At 41.2% G+C, this 23,088-nt stretch overlaps 1 protein-coding gene across 5 annotated transcripts; it reads right to left on the bottom strand.

Annotated features, from left to right (window-relative positions):
- Nucleotides 1-200: 200 nt before the first annotated feature.
- tpm4 (tropomyosin 4) lies at nt 201-23,088 on the bottom strand. Of its 5 annotated transcripts, none has more exons than XM_022759484.1 (9): nt 22,758-23,088; nt 20,768-20,893; nt 4,447-4,580; nt 4,105-4,222; nt 3,929-3,999; nt 3,740-3,815; nt 2,565-2,627; nt 2,001-2,070; nt 201-354 (listed from the first exon to the last, which is right to left on the bottom strand). In XM_022759484.1, the coding sequence occupies exons 1-9, from the start codon at nt 22,869-22,871 to the stop codon at nt 272-274; spliced, it is 855 nt and encodes a 284-aa protein (XP_022615205.1). In that variant the 5' UTR covers nt 22,872-23,088; the 3' UTR covers nt 201-271. The 5 variants fall into 5 exon arrangements, with proteins under 5 accessions (XP_022615205.1, XP_022615207.1, XP_022615204.1 ...); XM_022759483.1 differs by lacking the exon at nt 201-354 and adding an exon at nt 966-1,200; XM_022759486.1 differs by lacking the exons at nt 20,768-20,893; nt 22,758-23,088 and adding an exon at nt 12,801-13,318.

Below are 23,088 nucleotides of genomic sequence, written 5' to 3'. Positions count from 1 at the left end.
ATTATTTCTGCAATCACAGCCCGAGATTTAAAAAAAAAAAAAAGGGGATGGTTTCAGAACGACCTCGCATCTTAAAAAAAAAAAAAAAAAAAAAAAAAAAGTGTGCCTTAGAAAAAAAAAAAAAAAAAAAACATCAAGGGACAAGCATTAAGTTAATCCCCCTTTTATGTGGGGGAATAAAGATTTTACAGCTCGAAATGTGGAATGGAGTCGAACATTTAATGGAATGTTACATGACGATCTCATCCTCTCCAGTTTCCTCTCTGTGTGTTTATAAGCTGTTCAGTTCCTGCAGGGTCTGGTCCAGGACTTGGTGCATGCCCAAATTCTCCTCTTTGGCATGTGATAATTTCTCTGGAGACAGGAAGAAAAGTGACATGGTGAACCCTTGACCATCACAAACGTACTGTCATGCTAATTCATTCTGCTTCGTAGGTTTGTCAAACAGCATCCCTTGAAAAACTGTACAGAGCACTCTTATACTGGACAGATGTTTTGCATAACTACTTTGGTTAAGTTGTGCCACATGCAAAAAATTCAACCACACCACAGTGCCTTCCATGCATGAACTGCTGACTAAGGGACTGTTAGTAAAATACCGTGTATGGACTTCTTGGATGACCGTCGAGACATCCATTATATTAGATGCTACCATGTGTAAATGATGTTGATATCAGTACGTACTTTATGGACACACGTGGCTATATGATATCAGAAAATATCAAAAAGACGTTAGATTTTTTGAGGGGTCTAAGAGGATTGGAAACTGAATTAATTCACACCAAAACCAGAGTAAATCTCACCAGAAGAGCTCACCTTGTGCAACTGATAATCAGATGGACAATGTACAGTAACAACCAATTGTATAACATTGTACAAATATGGATTAAATGTTTCACTGTTCTAATTTACACCAAGATATATGCTAGTATAGATTATCAAGAACAGAGACATAAGCTGCAAAGTAAGAAAGAAAAAGATTTTTTAATTAATTTCTTTGCATAGTAAGCTGGACAGAAGGCACATGTAATTCACAGAGAGAAGACGATGAGTCCAAACATTCAGAGGACAGGAAAAGGGAAATGAGAGGCAGAGAGAAACAGAGACGTCAAAGCATCTACAGAGATGTCATGTCATTGAGGGCATGGTCCAGCTCCTCACTAATGGCCTTGTACTTCAGCTTCTGAGCATATAATTCATCTGGAGGTCAGAGGTCGACAGGAAGTACAGGCAGGTGTCAAGGACAGCAGCGACACAAACAAGCCAAAAGCAGCACGAGAATGAGAGACAGATGGAGGCAAAGAGCAGAGGGAGGAAGCAGAAGACAAAAAAAAAAAAATAGGTCAGGCTTTTTAAAGATGCAGAAATTGCTTGGAAGAAAGAATGATGCACATCTAATTATGCTTGCGGTTCTTTTGCTGGGTGAACTCTAAATGTCTCATAAAACTGCTCCAATAATTCCATAAACTCAGCTGCTTGTGGGCCAACAACTAAATAATGCAGACCTAAAAACTTCTGAGCGCATTCTGTCCTCTCTTCAACATGGCTGACATGGAGTAGTTGTCCTTCAGAAACAAGGGTCTTTTATTAGCTTGTCTTAGGTAAGGACTTTCCATAGGTTTGGCAGGGAACCCTTTCCTTTCTACAGACAATATTTCCAGTGATGCTGAAATAGGACACTCCTTCTGGGATCTATGTCAAGCTGAACCATATCATTGTGCATTTGTGCAATAAGATGTTGGCCCTATTATGATTAGTTAGGCTGTGGCCTACAGGAAACTATGCTAAACTCTCTGCTTCTGGTTCATCAACAATGAATCCTCCTAATTTATTGACACTGAATGTAACCTTGGGCCCAGATGACTGGCTTTAAACTGTTCTCAAAGACAAGCGATGCTGCTGACTGCCTTAATATCTGTCTCAATGTCAAGTTGTACATTTTGATGCAAAGTGGAGCAAATCCCCAACATTTTTTAATGTGAATAGTGTTAGTCTCGTACCTTCCAGGTCATCAATGGATTTTTCCAGTTTGGCCACTGTCCTCTCTGCAAACTCTGCACGGGTTTCAGCCTGACAGGAAAACAGACACAGGATGTAACACGGTACATAACAAGCTCCAACCAATGAATGCAACATGTGCGACTGATACAGCGTAGGTTTTCCAGAGGCTCTCCGTACTTTCCAAAGTAATCAAAAAAATGACATTTTACATTTAGGTTTTGAATTCATGGACATATTAAGCTGATAAAATGAATAATAAGCAGCTAAAATCATCCGTTTAATGACGAAAATGAACAATCTGATGTGTGTTACAAAAAGTGGACTTGACAGAAGTTGATTATTTTCTGGCATTTCTGCTGTAAAAATGTATACAGTAAACAAAGACAGGAAATGTAAGGATAGAGGATGAGATGGGAGATGACATGCAACAAAGGACCATGGCGAGGTTTGGCTTCAGTTATGTGTGGTATTGCTTATTTGTTTCACTCTAAAAACATACAATACATGCAGTACAAGCTTTCTTTATGAAATCTTTCCTGGGATCACTAGAACCAGGATCTCACCTCCTTCAGTTTGTCAGTCAGAACTTTGATCTCCTCCTCGTACTTGTCCTCTTTTTCTGAGTACTGTTGACAGAAACACAGATAAATAATGTTATCTAATTAGTGGCAGAAATATAAATACACACCCACACATGCTTCCACCTATCACATACTATCATCCAATAATTATAATTATAAGTGAGCTGCAGAGCCACTCCCTTTCAGGAATGATATGTAAAAAGGGAGGCTGGTGCACAAAAGCGGTGAGGTGTTGGCCTGGCCGGGGAACAAGTTGAGCAGTGATGCCAGCCATGGCAGGCCTGACTGAACAAAGCGAAGGCAGACTCGCTAAAGGGGAGCAGTCATGTGGTGAAGCCTGGCATGCTGTCATGTTGCCTCTCTGTGCCCGGGGAGGAATGTACTGCAGGTCTCTGCCGGCTGCTGCTTCACATATGCTAAAACACATTATGTGGCAATTAACTCCAAATATATATTAAAAAAAACAGCCTCAGTGGCTAATTTGTCATGTACTTTGCAAACATGTATTTAAACAGTGACGGAGGTCCAATCTTGCACTCTCGATACATTCAAGTTTTCATCTAAACAACCTGAGGAGAAAATAAAAGGTTAGGTTTGTAAGTACGGCCTGATGATACACAACTGTGATGAAGGTAGATTGAAACAATACTTTGGTGATGTGGTATCCCTCCACAGTCACTCAAATTACTGTCCACTGAGCCATGAGAACAGCCCAAATGATAGGCTACAGGGAAGCGGAAATGAGTACATGTTGGGTGCCAGACCTGGTGTTCAGAATATACTGTTGTATATATTTAGGTTGTTTGTGTGTGTTTGTGAGGAAGAATGAAAGCAGCCCCAGTGTTAGTAAGCTTTGTCTCAACAGTACAGTTTTACCACTGATGCATTGGCTTTTGGCAGGCTGAAATATTGTCGGAGTCGTGAATGCATCCTAACTTGGTAAACAAAAGGTTTTTCCTCATAATATGCGGCTAGCCTTCCACATGGACCTGAAATAACGTTTATCTTGCACATTACTGGATAGAAAATGAAAGTTTGCTAAAGTCCGCTGCATTTTCCTGTGTAGGAAAACTCCAGGAGGGAGGCCATAAAAGAAATGTTATATCTGACAATGTATTTGGGTTAGGAAATTCACATCATTCACATGACACTCTCACCTTCTCAGACTGGGCTTCTAAGGACTTAAGATTGTTGGTCACATTTTTCAGCTCCTCCTCAAGGTCACTGGCTTTACTGCGGAGATGAACATAGACATATGCTTGGTTTTAATGGAAGAGAAACGGGTGAGGACATGTGTATATCTGTGCGTATATGTATTTATGTATTCGGGTGTTCATTAGTTTTACCATTCTGAGAGCTCGGCCCTCTCCTCAGCTCTCTCCAGCTCTCCCTCCAGGATCACCAGCTTACGAGCCACCTGGGGCGAAAAACATTAAATCTTTAGGGGAAACATTTTTGGACTTTTTGGACTAAAAATGTGGAGTTCATCCTAATTTAGGGATGTGAGTTTTTTCTTGCTCACCTCCTCATATTTACGGTCAGCCTCCTCTGCGATGTGTTTGGCCTCCTTCAGCTGCATCTCCTGAATCTCCATCTTCTCCTCGTCCTTCATCGCTCGGTTCTCGATCACTTTCATCCCTCTGAATGAAAAAGACGCAGAGAAGGTCAGAGATCAATGATTCCAAACATATATACAAATAAGCTTTCAGATTATGTATTTTGTCAGAGACAGGCGATTGCAATAAATTAGGTAAAACATGATCTCACACATAGAAAATTGCAATAATCAAAATTCCAATCCACCCTACATGAAACGTGCAAAGTATATCAAGGTGGATAATGGTCTAATATGATTTATACTGACCTCTCGCTCTCATCTGCAGCCTTCTCAGCCTCCTCCAGTTTTTGCAGTGCCGTAGCCAGCCTCTCCTGGGCTCGGTCCAACTCCTCCTCCACCAGCTGGATCCTACGGTTCAGAGCTGCTACATCACCCTCCGCCTGGGCGAGAGAGAGAGAGAGAGAGAGAGAGAGAGAGAGAGAGAGAGAGAGAAAGGGGGAGGAGAGAGAATTTTAGTCATTCATTCATTCAACTTTAAATCATCCAAACTTATCTTCTCATCTCCTTGTTGCCCTCCTTAAAATAGGAAGAGGAGGAAAAGGCACAAAGAGGGTAGTGGGGGGAGTCCAAAGCCAGACAGAAAATATGAACTGAGGTACGGACAGCTGGATAGAGAAGATGAACAACAACCTGTAGACTTGTTTTAAATATCTGCAAACAGTTACCAGAAGATATAAACGGCCTTTTTGGAAAAGAGGCAGCTAAAAAACATTCAATGCGATCCCTCTACAGGACTCTACAGGAAGCCTGACTGCAAGTGAACTAAAATATATTCAATTCCATGCTCTCTCTGGGGTTGCTCATGTTTCACAAATCAATAGCTGAAACAGAGACAGCTGGAGGTCCTTGGAGGATCTTCTATAGAGGCAGAGCCTACCTGTAATAAACAGTCCCTGATGAAACTCAAGGACTAACTGCCGAGTCTGGCTGCAGAGTGTAATCCTTCTTAATGTCTGAAGATCGCAGGACTTCAGATTTCAATGAAATGCTTGCAAAAACTCAATTTCCGGGGGCTGTGAATGCAGAACTGGGGCAAGTAGGGAGGACAAATGGGGTTCTTCTCGTCTGCCCTTGGTAAACAAAGGCAGAGAGAGGAAAAAGAAAGCAAACAGACAACTATACAGGCATTTCCTCCCCGCTGGCCGGGGAGTTCATCCAACCACCACCTCCTAGGGAGCCGCATTCAAACTGAAAACCAGCCCAACTCTGTTTTCATACAAAGGTTACAACAAAGAGACTTAAGTTTACAACCAGAGAGCACTACATAACTGCACGTTTGAACAAAGTGTTGCATTACTGAACCATTCATTCAAACCCAGAGTACTCACGCAAGTTTACTCCCTATTCCTAAAATGAAGTGGCTGAGGATTTCTTCAAACAGACATTATTCTGTGCACAGTTGCGAGGCAGCCGTTAGTAGGTCAGTGACTCATTAGCTAGCCATTCGGTCCAGAAGTCAGATCAACAGTAAATTTACAGGTAGATGAGTCAATTTGCTAAATATTACAAAGTCAAAAAAACAGAAAGGACTGGCATCGAGGAGGAAATGTAACAGAGAAGCAGAGAGCTCAGAAAGCTCGTTGGAAAATAGTTATTTAGTCTGTTGGTGCTGAGAATAAATAGACCTCCATCCAGTCCACTCTTCCATTCTGTCATAAACTCAATATTTCAGGAAATGAAGGCATGGTTTCCTGCTTGTTGGTAGCTGGCACTGGCCTCGTTTTAATTTTCAACATTTTCTCTATGTCATCCCCCATGTCATCTTAGACTGCTGACTAGCCAGTCAGTGTTTCCACCTCTCCCCCCCCTCCCCCCTCCCTCGGTTCTTTTTCGCCCTCTCCCAGGTCCTGCCCCGCTGCACCCAGAGCTGCCAGGGGAGACCGCTGATATGAGACAGGAAATGTCTGTTGAGCTAGCATTGACGTGTCTGTCTTAAAACAACCAGCGCTTGACAGAGGAAAACCTGGCCCAACACGGAATGAATAAAATGTCATAAATCGGTCGAAACAGCTTGAAATCTCATCAGTGATGTCCTCTACACAGGTCTGCATCAGTCAACACCACATCTGGCTGGTGAGAAATGTTGGACAGAATTAAACTGGAGCCTGAAATAACAGATATAGTTACTTCCTGAGGCCTGAGTGAAGCAATGTGCTGTGAAGAATACCGTCCGCGCACAAACAAACATGCCATTCATGAGCTTTAGGTCAGCTACACTGGCACATCAGATGCTGTAATGCACTTCCAGACGCAGACACACAAACTCTGCAAACATGCAAACAGACACTCTCATTCTGTCAATCTCTGCCACACACACACACTCACATAATTACCAGTTAGCAACCAGCTAGTTTCCTGCCCAGTAAAATGTTTGTTGTTAAGCAACGCGCAAACACAAAAGCTAAAGACTGAGCTTATATACCACTATGGTGGTAGTATATCTACGCTCATAATCAAATGTGTGCAACCTGGTGCTTTATCTGGCATCAGATTTTCACAATCACGGGGGGGGGAATTCCCTTATCGACAGAGACAGCCTTGTGTCAAGTTAAAAAAAAAACTTGGGTGTGTACAGTACATACTCTCATGCCTCTAATTCACTGAGCCATGACTGAAGAAGACTAGAACTTTTCCTGTAAATCCTGAAGATACTGCTGAAAATACTTCCCCCTCAGCAGCTTCAGAAAATCATTTCACCAATGCTAAAAGGATAGAAATGCTGTTTGAAAAGTATTCTGAGCTCTTGCACCAGAAAATAATTAACAGAACTGTAATGTTAAGGTAAAAGCCACAAGGAATGAGAATTACTAAGTCGAGTGACTTTACAACAAGAATAGATAATAGCGTGACTTTAGAAATGAGGATCTTGAAAAAGGTGACAGGAAGTCAGCAGCCTAACATCCTTTCATTTCCTCCCTTTGATTGTTCTTTCTTTCAGAGTCGGTATTCTCTCTCTGTCTCTCTGGCCATGCCCCTTCCTTTAGCACCCACTTTGCATTCCCCAGCTGCCAGGGACGTGCACCGCCTTATATGGTAAAACAAACTATGGAGAAGGTTTGTGTTGGAGTATCAGTGAGATTGTGGCAGCGAGCACACATCCACACAGACACATATGAGTAAAAGATACTGGAGCTGCTCTGTTATCAAGCTGGTTTAATATGTAACACCAGAGCTTTCTAAGAGGTGAATGGTATTCCAATAATTGATGGCTACTTAACAGTTCCCCTAGACCAGTTAGTGCCTTGCTAAAGGGCATTTAGCCACAATGGCAATAAGATTGCTAAAGGGATAGTTAGATGAGACTCAGACCGCTCTCATGGCTGTGCCGTAAATATGAAGCTACAGCCAGCAGCTTGTTAGCTTATCTTAGCAAAAAGGCTGGAAACATGGTGAAACAGCAGCACCTCTAAGGCTCACTGATTAACATATGATGTCTTGCTTGTTTAATATGTGCAAAAATCAGTGTGTGTAAAAGTGTAAAATGGAAAAGGTGTGGTATAACCTAATATAAAATTTTTATTGTCACTTGTAGAAACCACACATTTTGTATGCATTAAACAATCTAGATTGTTAGATCTAATTAGGGAGCTTTAGAGGTCACTTTGGACAGATACATGCTAGCTGTTTCCCCTGTGTTTCCTGGCTTTATGCTAAGATAAGCTAACTGGCTGCTGGCTGTAGCTTCATATTTACTGTACAGACAAGAGGGTGTATATCAGTCTTCTCATCTAACTCTCAGCAGGAAAGCAAGTAAGTGTATTCCCAAAAATGTCGAGCTTTTCCTTTAACATGGGCCATTCTCAGCTGCATCAATAGGTGACACTACAATATGGTGGAATACAGGACTCACTCTAGCATGCTTTTTAACTGACCTCTCTGTCACTGCTGGACTATCTAATGTTCATTTGCCTCCACACAGTAAACAGTCTACAATGTGACTTGAAGATACAGCACAGCTCTACTGGGACTGACTTAAGAAATACCTGAGTGTATTACATGTATTAGAGACAAGATCAAGGACAAGTGAAAGAGGAATCTAATTACTGGCTGATTCCAGGGCAGTGGGCTAATGAGCTGCACAATGCTGTTGGGGTTCAGGGGAAGTTATTCCTGACACTGCTGCTCGCTACTCTCAATGTGAATGTGTGTCTGTGAGAGTGTATAATCTTTTCCCATATAGATCTGGCATGCAAAGACGCCTGCATACAGTATAAGCTAGCCTGTCATGAGGTATGATATGTAAAAGAAGGTCATTAAACTTCCAGACAAGCATCACAATGAGTTCTCTCTGTGCACAATGTAGTTCGTCTGCATTTTTCTACAGTATTCTGACTTTCACATCGATCTTGATCTTGTTTGAGGCTTTAGTTCGAGCACTGCCGTAGTAATACTGAAGTGTCTAACCCTGACAAGGAGTTGATTGAAACCGATTTGTCAAATGACAAATGATAGCAATCCACAAATTATGTCAGGAACTAAAATTTTCAGGATTCAGACAGTTCTTGGTTTTGTTGGAATAAACATGAATCTTAATGATATTTTTGGAAAACAGAAAAAGTGTTAAATTGTGTGGTCTCTGGACAAATAGAGGGCAGGAGATTTAACTACCCACAGGTCAAGTAAACATCCTCTCAATAAAAGTTTATACGGTTCTTTCAGGCTAAACGAATTCCATTTCCACTATCCGGTACTAGCACTGACTTGCTAACAGATGCAGAGATCCTAAAAGTGTCTCACTGAAGCTTGTATGCATCCATAAACAAATGTATTGGATTTGAAATGGTTTACACACTGCTCCATGCTATATGAAAGCTGCTCATTTCCACTCTCTAAATGCTCCTTAATGACGTTATAGCTAATTTAGCTGTGCTAGCACAGACTGTACAAATATATTCTACTCCTCGCTTGAGCTACAACCCGCAACCTTGGCCTGCATAATCAGCTAAGCCACAAGCCAGTAACATGGAAGTGTTCCCCAGAATGCCAACGACTGCCAAAAAGTATCCACATGTGGCAGTTATATCTGGAAAGTTGAGCTATTCTCAGGGAGACAGTCCAAAGAAAACAGTGACACCAGGAAGTAATTCTTTCCACCCAACTGTTCGACTGTTAGCGCAGAAAACTTTCAGGCCCACTAAGGACACAAATCAGCAAACAGATGATAACTTCAGTTGATTTTGACAACTTGGTAAGCGCTACTTATAAATTACTAACTGCAACTGCAACAGTTTTCAAGTATGTAGAAAACAACTTCATTGTGCCTTTCAGATTCAGTTTTGCATTAGAAGACTAACTTATAGGGAGCTGATGTGGAGATTTATGTTTTTTTTTTAGTTTTAGACTTTCACTTCACTACTTACTCGAATCACCATTAACTACTGTAGAAACACAAAGTCCGCCACACACTAATCTTCCTGTTGATCAGGGCAGGAGCTCAGGGACAGGAAGTGTTTGGAGTAGAAGCACAGGAAGTGCCGGACCAGAGTTGGCAGACGACATCCTGGGAGGGACAGTCTTCCCAAAGCTAATACCTCGGAGGAGGTTAGAGTCCCACTTCCCTTTTTAATCCACTTTTAGACATGGCTCGGTACAGCACAAACTGTTTTTCTGCATTCTATGTGGTAACACTAAATATCACCATGGAAACTATTATGTTTTCTGATGGCAACATGAACGTTTAAGCTTCTGATTCTGTGCCATTTTTCATCTTTTATTGCTGTTTTTAATAACTTGACTGTTTTTTTTTAATTAATCAAGTCTTCATTTAGTCTCAAATTATCATAATAATTGAAGCATGTTGATCACAGAATTAAAAGTATTATCTCAAATTTAAAAAGCAGCTAATTTGGTTCATCACACAGCTCTCAGGGCCGTGAATGAAGTACAAATGATCTTTGGCCTGACTCAGCGCTGAACCTTCAACCACCATACAATATAAGTGTGTGGCTGCTGTGAGTACTATGAAAACTGAACAGCTCATTGAGAATAATTACCGTAAATAAAACACATCTAAGCAGGTCAAACCAGTGTTTCAAGCCTATGTCATGTCTGTGTAATCTGACAGAGCCTTAAAGCATTATTGAGCGGTTGAGTAATGTCTCAAGAGGCATCTAAACCACATTAGAAATAACACAAAGTAATTACTTTTAGTTTTTAGTGAGAGATGTGGCCAACTGTTTTTTTTTTCTGTTACTTCCGCATTTTCAAACAATGATTCATTACCTTAACACACTCAGCGAGATTCCTGTTTTGATCTCCCCATGATCCTATGAAAGAGTTTTTGTGCCAAGGAATAACTCCAGGTTGGGCAAATTGTTCCCATATGGGAAAACAGCAACCCTGCCACACAAACGCACTGCTCTGTTTGACTTTGAGTGCACATGGAGTGAGATGTGTGACAGCTTAAACTGCTTTTACACGTTAAAGCTGACAGGGATGAAATGGAAGAGCTTAATGTAACATTTCCATTCTGCAGATGAAGGACAGTTTTAAACCATTATATTTTGCATTAACAAGCAGCACACACACACTTAATAAGTTAATAACACATACTAGTGTAATTGTACACAGCTATAAGGCCTTTATAAATGCTTATAGATGGAGTTGTCAACGACTTTAACTCCTCCTGTGCTCGATACAGGATACAGACATATAATGTCCTTTACAATGGCCTTATAACTCTGTATAACTACATTACAAACAATTTGGTATATACAGCTTATAATGATAAATGAGGGGAGTCAAAGTAAAGTGTTACCGTTTGTGAATTAATATATAAAAAACAGTGGTGTTGTCTGCTAAATCAATTGCTGAAATAATTTTTGACTACAAACTCATGTGAGTGTCACTACTTGTAACTCTTCAGCAGTTACTATACTCATGTCTGCCACCTTATAAGTGACAGGAAATGACACAGTAATCTCATTTACCATCTGAAAGTAATATGAGGTGTATAACTAACTGTCTCATTTACTGTTTCCACTTTAAGAGTCACTGTACTTCAAATGTCCCAGTCATTCAGTCACAAACAGATAACTATAACATCAAAGTTATAGAGCATAAATCTTTTAAAATAATGATTACTAATGTCACTGATGTCAATGTATGAGCTGACATCAGAATGATTACCCACAAGCTGAGCGAACGCCCAGTTGTCAAATTAAAAAGGTGCCCTGTTACCTAATAGGCAGTCTGTAACAAAAGGGGTTAGTCCTGCAGCAGGCCTGCTCCTTTCATCATCTCAGCTGCCATATCTTTACAGCCACACCTTCCCTCCCACGCTCCTTGAATCTCCCTACTTGTCCTGTCATTAACCAGCTCCTATGCAAAGGACATGGCACCTTATGCCATAAAGCAACATGTGAAACAAGTCAAGACTGTTACCTATCTCTGCTGCTCAGCATTTTTTTTCCAACAGTCTCAACCTTTTCTGTGTGTAAGGCTGTAAAACTCGGATGTGGGTAGTAGAGTCAAGAGACAGACAGGTGACCGAGCTGGGCGAGTGCTCAGAAGAAACAGATGAGTCACTTCCAACACTTCCATGCGTGTAGTTTGTGAAACCACACATTTGTGGAACTTCAGCAATGACTTGTGCTAATTACAGCCCCGGTTGTGCAACTTCTGCTGATACTATGTGCCGAAATGTAAACACATAATAGGGCTGCGGCTAATGGTTATTCATCCATTCATTATTGATTAATCCACTGATTACCAGTTTGATTTATAAGATGCCAGTATATAGCAAAAAAAAATGCCCATCACAAGTTCCCAGAGCCCACAGTGACGTCTTCATGTGTCTCGTTTTTTCAAACCAAAAGCCCAAGACCCGAAGATATTCAGCAAATTGTTGCCTATAAATTTTCTGTTGACCCACTAATCAATTCAGTGACTAATTGTTTCAGCTCTAGTTGAGTAGGGCACTTTTTTTTAGTGTACAGTCCTTTGAATCCCTAATAACAGAGTAGGCATACTTTTAGCTCTGCCCTCTATTTTCCTATCATCTGTGGAGGCACGGTGGCCTGGTGGTTAGACCTTCAAGCATGCAGCTGCTGCTGGCACACATCCACCCTGCTGAAGTGCCTGTGAGCAAGCCATTAAGAGTGTGAAAAGTGAATTTGACTGGATGATAGAAAATATTAATCCATTAATCTAAATGTCGGCAATTCTAAAAGCTGATAGATAGTTACAATTATAGCCTCATCAAAATGTAATAACATTATTTGTATTCATAAGAAGTAATTTGGTCATTTAGTCTAATAGTTAAATTCAATTTTGCACAATAGGTTCAATGCTGTCTACGTGGTCCACATTATTCACAGTAGTTTTACAGCGGCCTGTAACTCAGACAACACTGAGCATGCGCAAAGACCTGCAGGAATCCAAACTTTTTTTCATTAGAGACCAACGCCTTGCATTGTGGCACAATCACGCCCGCGAATGAATCAATGACATGAGCTACATAGACTTTTCACGGTGAATATGAAGATATGAAGACGTTAATGTCATTTAATGAGAAACAACAAGCTGAAAACGAGAAGGCGGTTATGACAGAGGGAAAGAGCCAAGAGAAAAAAAAGAAGAGAGGATTTGATTTGTCTCACTTTCTCTCGGAGCTCCCGTTCAATGTCCAGGTCTCTCTGTAGGACCTGAGCCCGTTCCTCTGCGTCGTCGGCCTGCTGCTGCAAACACTGAATCTTCCTCTTCACAGCATCCAGAGAGTTCATACTTGCCATTCTGGACTGTTTTGTAACTTAATTTAAGACTACACGTAGAAAAAATACACACACAGTTAAGACTACTTTGGGGTTGAGCAACAAAAACGTAGGCTGCTGCCTCCTGCTTGTTTGGTCAATTCAGAATAATGTTATGGTAAGAAAAACGACTGTGATCGTTGATTTAGAAAGAAAGTAAAATCGATGTCCGTCCGGGGCCAAAGTCTTTGGAATGTAAAGGATTCGTTCAAGTGCAACAAAAGTTATATAACCAGGAAGTAAGAGTGTCCAGGTGTTCTCCAATTGTTTCTTCTGGTCAGTAGGAATGTAAAGTTCATGAGCAGTGTGGAAAGTTGTCCCCAGGAATGTGGCAGTTTTGGTCCGGACGCTTTGAGTTTGAGGAGGAGGTTTGGTGAAGCTGCGCGGTGAGGAGAGCGGAGAGCGCCAGACTGTGGCGAGGGAGGAGGAGAGAGATGATCGGGACGATGAGGTCAGAGGGGGCGGGGCCATTGTGTGTGTGTGTGTGTGTGTGTGTGTGTGTGTGTGTGTGTGTGTGTGTGTGTGTGTGTGTGTAAAAGCTGATCCCTGTGACTGACGTGATCAGTGCTACGAGACTTGCAGGGAAAAAAGGAAGGCCAGGATGACTTATGCTCATTCATTGGAAAGGTGCAGTGTCAAAGTGTCCATCTTCAGTTTAAGTGTCCACCTTGCATGACAATATGACTATATTTTCTCCAACATTTCACTGAGACTGTTTCATGTTCCAAAACTTGGGGGCAGGACTTTCCAAGGGGTTGCAAAATAAATCTGACCTGTTGTGTGTTGCTGTAAGACAAGATTTGTTCTTTTTTAAAAAAAATATTTTTCCAAGCTAAATACTGGAGATATGTATTTCTTTATGACTCAAAATGGTCAAAAATAAAAGAAACTCATAAGGGAACTTCACTTCTTGGTTAAACCAACCAGTGGTTAACATGATAGTTGACATGATTATAAAGGGCACAGGCTAAAAAGTTTGAGAATCAGTGAGAAGTGTATATCGGTATCAGAGAACTTCAGTCAATTTGCAGTACAGAAATATCAAAGACTCATTTAGAAAGTGTACAGTGTACAGTGTCTCTCAGCTCATGCAGTATATTGGTCACTCTTCTTTAATCACCATATCTAAGGGAACCTCGACAAACATGTTTTTATGTAAACAAAATGACGATATAGTGATATCTGATTTTTTAAAATCTAAACTACCAATATTATGGCAACAAGAATGCAGCATCAGTCAGGCTACTCAAGTCCAGGAGTGAGACTCGAGTTCTGAAAATTAGGACTCAACTTGGACTTGAGCACCGATGACTCAGACTTGGACTCAGACTCGAGCAGTGACTGCATTTTGACTCGGAAGTTGGAGCCTCAGACTTTTTTTGTTTGTTTTCTGCTGTGTGCATGCTTTTAAGTGCATGTGTTTGGCTGTTGTCTCACGATAAACTCCCTTTGAAATGGTGACAGCTATGTCATTTGTGTTTAATGTAGACCTTTTTTATTTGTATGTCAGCTCTTTGACTTTGCCAGAGTGCAGCACTGGAGCCTGCCTTGGAACTTTACTCAAACACAACTTTGATGACACAGACTGACTCGGGATTTGGATTTGGACTTGGATTCAAACACATGGGGACTCGAGACTCGAGATATGATGCCTACATTCAGTGAAATGTTAAAAACCAATCGAGCTCTCTTATGGATCATTATACACATAAAAAGTTAGTTTTTCTGTCTGTGAGGGATGCTTTTATAAGTTTATTATTATTATTGTTATTATTATATTCATTATCTCCTAATGGGTAGAACAAATAATCCTTTTGAAAATTCTCCCGGTCAGTTTACTTCTGCTGTTATTGTTATTTCAAGCATTGTAATAATGCATATTTTAATGGAACTTGTTTTTTCAGGCCATTGTGTTGAGCGGTGAGATGTGAGTGACATTTGAACAGTGAATGAATGAAACGTTGTACATATCTCAGCATGCAGCAAACTAACCACATGGCCATAGAGTGAGACACTATGTCTATTTACCTCTTGGGAAACCTGCTGTAATGAATCTTTATGTGTGCAATATCTATCATAAATCTTAGTTTTTTTGAGGAACTGTGTCAGAGTTTGTCTTGGGGGAGTAAGCAAATAAACATCATCTATGCCTGCCCATAGATAATGTCCATTGTGTGTGTGTAAATCAGATTTATGCTCCATCTTTCATGTCTCTCTGCCAGCCCTGCCCGTGTTTACCCTCATTGTTTCCTATGATCGGCCCTGAGAGCAAACATGTTGGGTGGATGGGCGAGCAAAGCCAGGAGATCTCAGCTCAGCTCAGCTCAGGTTCAACTCAAATTCAGTCCGGCTGTTCATCTGTTGATTGAGTCTGTGATTTGCCCCTTGCACCGGAAAAGCTGGAAGCATTGATTTCATTAGACACAGGAGTGTGGGGCTTTCTGTTTGCCTTGGCTGCATTCCTCACATACCAGAGCGCCCCCCCCCCCCCCCCCCTCCCCCCCCACCCGCCCCCCCCGGCCCGCCTGCTCTCTGCTTTCCCTGCCCGGCCAGCCACCACAGTCCAGCTTTCCCCAGAAAACAGTAACTGTTGCTGTGGTGAAAGTTGTTATCAACACCTGCATTAAGACTGCATGGGGCCACTTTTATCCTTTATATCCTGTGTGCAAATATTGTGACCCACAGACAGACGCTTTGTCTGACTATTTGAGCTGGCAGTGAACTGTGATGACCTAAATATCAGCAATAGTCCATGTAGGGGCTGTTTTTTTTGTGAATCATAACTACTTGCTTGTTGGGGTCTTTGGCTCACTGTTCTGCTTTCCCAGCCCCCTCCAGGTTTCCAATCTCTGCTCTCTGTGTGAATTCAGTTGTGTAATGACTTGACTGCTGCCTCTAATAAGTGACATGTGGAGGGGAATTCATGGACGTGCATCAGAACAGGTCTACTGGCTGGAAATGTTGGTGTCAAAGCGAGGGACTGTAAATAGGTTGTAGTGAACGTCTATTCTTAACTAAACTTTTTCACATTGTCCAGCACACCCAGGAGTGGAAGCTGCACCCAGTCAGTCCCAAACCTCACAACTTCAACTACTGCTTTTTTCCAGGGGCCCACTTGACCCACTTTGCATGTGAGGTTTCTCAGAACTATTCTCAGAGTTTATTTAATCACAGTGTGAGGATAATCCAGCGTGTCTCAGCCTTCGACTCTGTGTCTGTATGTCAGACACTTCCCTTCTCTTTGTGTGTAGTACAACACTGCATTTCCCGGGGATATCCTCCACAAGACTCAAACAATACCACATCTTGGTGGAAGCTGAGAGAGTTTTTTTTTACCCTTTTTTTTTTTTATGATTCCTCTCTCTCTCTCTGCTTTCTTAGTAATCTCATTGGAATGACTTACTGGATTTTATCTAATGCTATTAAAGCTTAATTTCACTGATTAACTCTCTCTTTCTCTCTCTCTCGGCCACACGCACACAAACACATACACACACACATGAGTAATCACACACGGCTGTGCACACATGCTCAAATGCTAGACGAGCCACCACTGACAGATATACAATGCTGTGGTTTGCGGTGTTGCCAGCAATCTAAAATATGATCTTTTCTTCCCAGATTGCAGCTGATTAGTCTCAGAAGAACTGCCTTTTCTAATGTTCCGCTACATTTACTGAAATTAATTATATGTGTACACACAAATATTCTCACAAACTTGAGGATTAGTTTTTGTCTGATGTAGAGAAGATTGGTGGAAGAAAAGTAAAAGTAGTAATGCTGCAGTGTAAAAATAGTCTTATACAAGTAAAGGTCCTGAACTCCACAGAGTTTAAAGTTAAAGAGTCTGTTTTCAGGCTCACAGGAATGTGTGAAAAAGCCATTTGCTGCTCCAAACAGAGCAGGCCAAATCTGATACCCTGCTTCAAGTGATGTCACTTGAGTCAGCGTGAGTTGGGGCTGAGGACAACAAGGTCAGGAGTTACAAGGAGTCCATAACTTAAACACACGTGTATCTTCAACTGAGCTGTCAGCAGTCGAGTTGCATTGTGAGTAATTTTGGCAAGATGATATCCCTGGTTCAGCTGCACCGATTATGATTCTTTTTTTTCTTTTTTTTCAAACTGTCCATCGTGGATCTGACAACGTATTATGAGTGCAATGCGAAATCAGTGTAGAACTTAGAGTTAAAGTACAAAAGTATTGTAAACTAAATATACTTTAAGTATCAAAAGTAAAAGCACTGATTAGCCAGAAGAATGGCCCCTTTGAGTGTTACATTACTATACATTATATTATTGGATTATCATTACTGGTGCTGCTTAGTTTACTCTATAACATTGTGCATCTTTTTTGTGTAAAAAAAAAATCTACCAACTATTACTTTCAGATAAATGTAGTGGAGTAAAAAGTTCAAAATTTCCTTCTGAAATGTAGCAGGATAGTAGCATAAAATGAAAACACTCAAGTAAAGTACAAGTACCTCAAAATTGTACTACTGAAGTACAATATTAAAGTAAATGTACTTAGATTCCAACACTAGGCACCAGCATCTGTACGAGATGTAAAATGTAAAACTGTTAGAAGCGTCATACTGTGCATTTACATAAATATAAGACGTTACTGATCCTTTAGAGCTGATATGCTGATATATAAAAGATAAAACCCGAACTGGAATTTGGACTAAAAGCATGAAGACAGTGTAATTAACAGGGATGATAATGATGATGATGATGATGATGGTTACTGTTTATCCGTGTGCTCATCTTTCAGGAGTGGCTGCACAGGAATGTAACAGTCTCTGAAGTGCTCCAAACCATTCACAGTGGATCAAAGCAAACCCACAGCTGGTGCTGGCTTAGAAATTGTCCAGCTGTGGAATAATGGGCCCTAGTTTTCAGTAGTGCTATGGTAACGTGTGTGTGTGTGTGTGTTCGCCCAGTGTGTTGGGTGGTGTGTGTGATTGTGTGTGGTCGTGTGGTGTGTGTGTGATGTGTGTGTGTATGTGTGTGTGTGTCAAAGTTGGAAAAAGAAATATTAGTAATTAAACTACCAGAGCAGCAGCTTTCTCTGTTGTATCCAAACTCTCATTATTACAACTGACTGTACATTATTTATATGTTATGACAGTTTCATGTCACAATCTAGTCAAGTGAAGTGACACCCCCCCCACCCCCCCTAACCCCCACCCCCCCCAGCCCCGTGTGTGCATATGTACAGTACCAGTGCGTGACCCTTCACTCACGTCTGCAGCTTTCTTCTCAGACAGTTCCAGTTTCTCCTGAGCGTCTTTCAGGCCCTCAGAGAATTTGTCCAGTTCATCCTCCGTCTGCTTCATCTTCTTCTGGAGGTCCATCAGCTCCTCCTCCAGCTACAACATGAAACACGGTTAGTCAACAACACTACACACTGCCTCTGCTAAGTGTCTGCTCATCCAAATTTTCTGTTATACTTCTCTACCCGGCTCTTTTCCCCACTTATTCCCCCAATCTAGTCTATTCTATTCATTTACACTGTTTTGACGATTATAATTTACATTTTCTTTTAGCTAAAACAGGCTGAATCTCCTGCGAATATGAAAAAAATTATAAATCAAATCTTTCGTATTTTTCCTGTTTTCAGTGTGTTTGTAGTGTGTTTGTAGTGTGCACTTAAACAATGGTTCAGTCCAATGCGATATCATTGAAGCCAAGGTGTTTAAATTCAGGCTACTGATAAAGCAGCTGTGGCTGATTTGGGAGTCTAATTCTGTTTATGATGTTTGGGGACGTTTAAATGCTAATGGTTTACTATCAGTCTCTCATGACAAGAACCCAGGTATGCAGAGGCTAAACCTCTCTCTCTCTCACGAACACACACACACATTCACGCATACACACTCACAGGGTTAAGTGTTCCCCCTAATCAGTGTTCCCCTCTGAGCCCATGAAGCACTTCAGATAATCCTACTGAATTCCACACTGTCATTCTCTCCTGGTGTCTAAAAATACAGCTGTTATCAGTCCGAACACGCAGGCGCCTGGGTCCATGGGCCTAATGTGTGTGTATGTGTATATGTGTGTGTGTGTGTGTGTGTGTGTGTGTGTGTGTTTAATCTCCCATTTGTGTAGCTACATGTATCCATTTGCATGTTTATCGTGTGTGTTGTCTCCTGTGTGATGGACACACCAGTCAAATAGGCTTTATGACAGACGTCCGCTCAGACAGATGCTCCATTAACTCTCTTTAAACTTGTCCTGGAGGCAGGGATGTCACCGCTTTTTTCTTCCCCCAAAGACCAAATACAGACCCTGGGTGGTCTCATCACCTGAACTGGCCAGTATCACCATATGAGGGTGTGACATTTTCTCTTACTCCGCTCACTGTAAATAGCTTTACCACTGACCTATGGTTCCCATGATCCAGCTCCTGTTGATCTCTTTCAGTATTTGTTATTTGCGCTTTGTGGGTGGTGTGGTGACTCAGGTGGCATCTTCACCATTTTTGTACAGCAATAAGCTAGACTGAAGAAAAGTTGGTGGGATGGTTGAATTTGTTTTTCCTATTAGATGATGAATTTTAGCTGTAACTGAATGATTATTTAAAGCAAAATGGAGCGAATTTTTTCGAGGGCTTATCCTTGTGTGGCCTGGCCTTTTAAGGAGAGGTGGGTGTGTGTGTTTGGNAGCAGTCGAGTTGCATTGTGAGTAATTTTGGCAAGATGATATCCCTGGTTCAGCTGCACCGATTATGATTCTTTTTTTTCTTTTTTTTCAAACTGTCCATCGTGGATCTGACAACGTATTATGAGTGCAATGCGAAATCAGTGTAGAACTTAGAGTTAAAGTACAAAAGTATTGTAAACTAAATATACTTTAAGTATCAAAAGTAAAAGCACTGATTAGCCAGAAGAATGGCCCCTTTGAGTGTTACATTACTATACATTATATTATTGGATTATCATTACTGGTGCTGCTTAGTTTACTCTATAACATTGTGCATCTTTTTTGTGTAAAAAAAAAATCTACCAACTATTACTTTCAGATAAATGTAGTGGAGTAAAAAGTTCAAAATTTCCTTCTGAAATGTAGCAGGATAGTAGCATAAAATGAAAACACTCAAGTAAAGTACAAGTACCTCAAAATTGTACTACTGAAGTACAATATTAAAGTAAATGTACTTAGATTCCAACACTAGGCACCAGCATCTGTACGAGATGTAAAATGTAAAACTGTTAGAAGCGTCATACTGTGCATTTACATAAATATAAGACGTTACTGATCCTTTAGAGCTGATATGCTGATATATAAAAGATAAAACCCGAACTGGAATTTGGACTAAAAGCATGAAGACAGTGTAATTAACAGGGATGATAATGATGATGATGATGATGATGGTTACTGTTTATCCGTGTGCTCATCTTTCAGGAGTGGCTGCACAGGAATGTAACAGTCTCTGAAGTGCTCCAAACCATTCACAGTGGATCAAAGCAAACCCACAGCTGGTGCTGGCTTAGAAATTGTCCAGCTGTGGAATAATGGGCCCTAGTTTTCAGTAGTGCTATGGCTAACGCGCTGTGTGTGTGTGTGTGTGTGTGTGTGTGTGTGTGTGTGTGTGTGTGTGTGTGTCAAAGTTGGAAAAAGTAAGTAATTAACTACCAGAGCAGCAGCTTCTCTGTTGTATCCAAACTCTCATTATTACATGACTGTACATTATTATATTACTGACAGTTTCATGTCACAATTTCAGTCAAGTGAAGTGACACCCCCCCCACCCCCTCACACCCCCCAGCCCCGTGTGTGCATATGTACAGTACCAGTGCGTGACCCTTCACTCACGTCTGCAGCTTTCTTCTCAGACAGTTCCAGTTTCTCCTGAGCGTCTTTCAGGCCCTCAGAGAATTTGTCCAGTTCATCCTCCGTCTGCTTCATCTTCTTCTGGAGGTCCATCAGCTCCTCCTCCAGCTACAACATGAAACACGGTTAGTCAACAACACTACACACTGCCTCTGCTAAGTGTCTGCTCATCCAAATTTTCTGTTATACTTCTCTACCCGGCTCTTTTCCCCACTTATTCCCCCAATCTAGTCTATTCTATTCATTTACACTGTTTTGACGATTATAATTTACATTTTCTTTTAGCTAAAACAGGCTGAATCTCCTGCGAATATGAAAAAAATTATAAATCAAATCTTTCGTATTTTTCCTGTTTTCAGTGTGTTTGTAGTGTGTTTGTAGTGTGCACTTAAACAATGGTTCAGTCCAATGCGATATCATTGAAGCCAAGGTGTTTAAATTCAGGCTACTGATAAAGCAGCTGTGGCTGATTTGGGAGTCTAATTCTGTTTATGATGTTTGGGGACGTTTAAATGCTAATGGTTTACTATCAGTCTCTCATGACAAGAACCCAGGTATGCAGAGGCTAAACCTCTCTCTCTCTCACGAACACACACACACATTCACGCATACACACTCACAGGGTTAAGTGTTCCCCCTAATCAGTGTTCCCCTCTGAGCCCATGAAGCACTTCAGATAATCCTACTGAATTCCACACTGTCATTCTCTCCTGGTGTCTAAAAATACAGCTGTTATCAGTCCGAACACGCAGGCGCCTGGGTCCATGGGCCTAATGTGTGTGTATGTGTATATGTGTGTGTGTGTGTGTGTGTGTGTGTGTTGTGTGTGTGTGTGTGTGTGTGTGTGTGTGTGTGTTTAATCTCCCATTTGTGTAGCTACATGTATCCATTTGCATGTTTATCGTGTGTGTTGTCTCCTGTGTGATGGACACACCAGTCAAATAGGCTTTATGACAGACGTCCGCTCAGACAGATGCTCCATTAACTCTCTTTAAACTTGTCCTGGAGGCAGGGATGTCACCGCTTTTTTCTTCCCCCAAAGACCAAATACAGACCCTGGGTGGTCTCATCACCTGAACTGGCCAGTATCACCATATGAGGGTGTGACATTTTCTCTTACTCCGCTCACTGTAAATAGCTTTACCACTGACCTATGGTTCCCATGATCCAGCTCCTGTTGATCTCTTTCAGTATTTGTTATTTGCGCTTTGTGGGTGGTGTGGTGACTCAGGTGGCATCTTCACCATTTTTGTACAGCAATAAGCTAGACTGAAGAAAAGTTGGTGGGATGGTTGAATTTGTTTTTCCTATTAGATGATGAATTTTAGCTGTAACTGAATGATTATTTAAAGCAAAATGGAGCGAATTTTTTCGAGGGCTTATCCTTGTGTGGCCTGGCCTTTTAAGGAGAGGTGGGTGTGTGTGTTTGGGTTTCACATACTGTCACAAACATTTGTTAAATTTACCACCCAGACTCTGGTCTGGTAAAATGGTAATGGCAATTATATTTAAAAAAAGAACTTCTAATCTGTGATAGCACTCAAGTAAAACAGTAAATGAGCTGTGAGGAATGTAGTATAAATAAATGTGAAAAGTGTTTACACACTGTTTCCTTGAAGGTATGTCTGGTATGGTATCGCTGTGGTAAGAAATGGATAAGGAGAAAAGCCTTAAAGGGAAAGTATACGGACTTGTCTTACACTGGGTCTGCATATTTTCTTTTACATAGAAAATTCTTCATTTTGCAATAGATCTAGTCCTCCAAGTCATCATGAACCCTTTCGCCAAGAGGTATCAAACTGTTTTTTAGTTGTTTGTGTTGTGTTTGTTTGCCCAATATCTTAACCTAAACATTTTAAGTTATTATTTGACATTGACAGTAGGCTTATTCATGCCTGATCACAAGCAGAAGTTGTGCACTGACACTATACAGACTCATCCGTCTCTTTCTGTCCTGCTCTTTCGTTCTCACCTGTTTGCATTTATCCTCTGCTGCCTTCTTGTCCGTCTCCGCCTGCTCTGCTCGGTCGATGGCATTCTCCTTGTCCAGTTTCAGCATCTGCATCTTCTTCTTGATGGCCTCCATGGTGACTGCTGGGTTGTATTTTCCTCTCTGAGATGATAAAAGGCAGTTTCAAAAGCCCCAAGCCTTGTGTCTTGTTGCACTGAGATGCAGGAGAGTGCTGGTGAGAGCCGGAGTTCAGTGAAGCTGCAGAGAAACAGAGAAAGATAGAGAGAGACAGAAAGGGAGAGACAGAGGGAGTGAGACAGAGAGAGCTGTGAACAGAGATGGAGAGTTGAGC

The sequence above is a fragment of the Seriola dumerili genome, unplaced genomic scaffold (genome assembly GCF_002260705.1).
Source record: "Seriola dumerili isolate Sdu_G_001 unplaced genomic scaffold, Sdu_1.0 BDQW01000322.1, whole genome shotgun sequence".
Taxonomy (NCBI): Eukaryota; Metazoa; Chordata; class Actinopteri; order Carangiformes; family Carangidae; genus Seriola; species Seriola dumerili.
The sequence above is the reverse complement of the archived record's forward strand: the minus strand, read 5'-3'. Positions and strand labels throughout refer to the sequence as shown.

What these genes read in the sequence shown, in the direction of transcription:
- tpm4 (XM_022759484.1), bottom strand. Translation starts at nt 22,871, where the DNA reads ATGGAGGCCATCAAGAAGAAGATGCAGATGCTGAAACTGGACAAGGAG. An exon ending in CTGAGAAGAAAGCTGCAGAC is followed by an intron (nt 4,581 to 20,767) that starts GTGAGTGAAGGG and finishes TCTCTCGCCCAG; the next exon opens with GCGGAGGGTGATGTAGCAGC. An exon ending in AGGGCCGAGCTCTCAGAATG is followed by an intron (nt 3,816 to 3,928) that starts GTAAAACTAATG and finishes TCATCTCCGCAG; the next exon opens with TAAAGCCAGTGACCTTGAGG.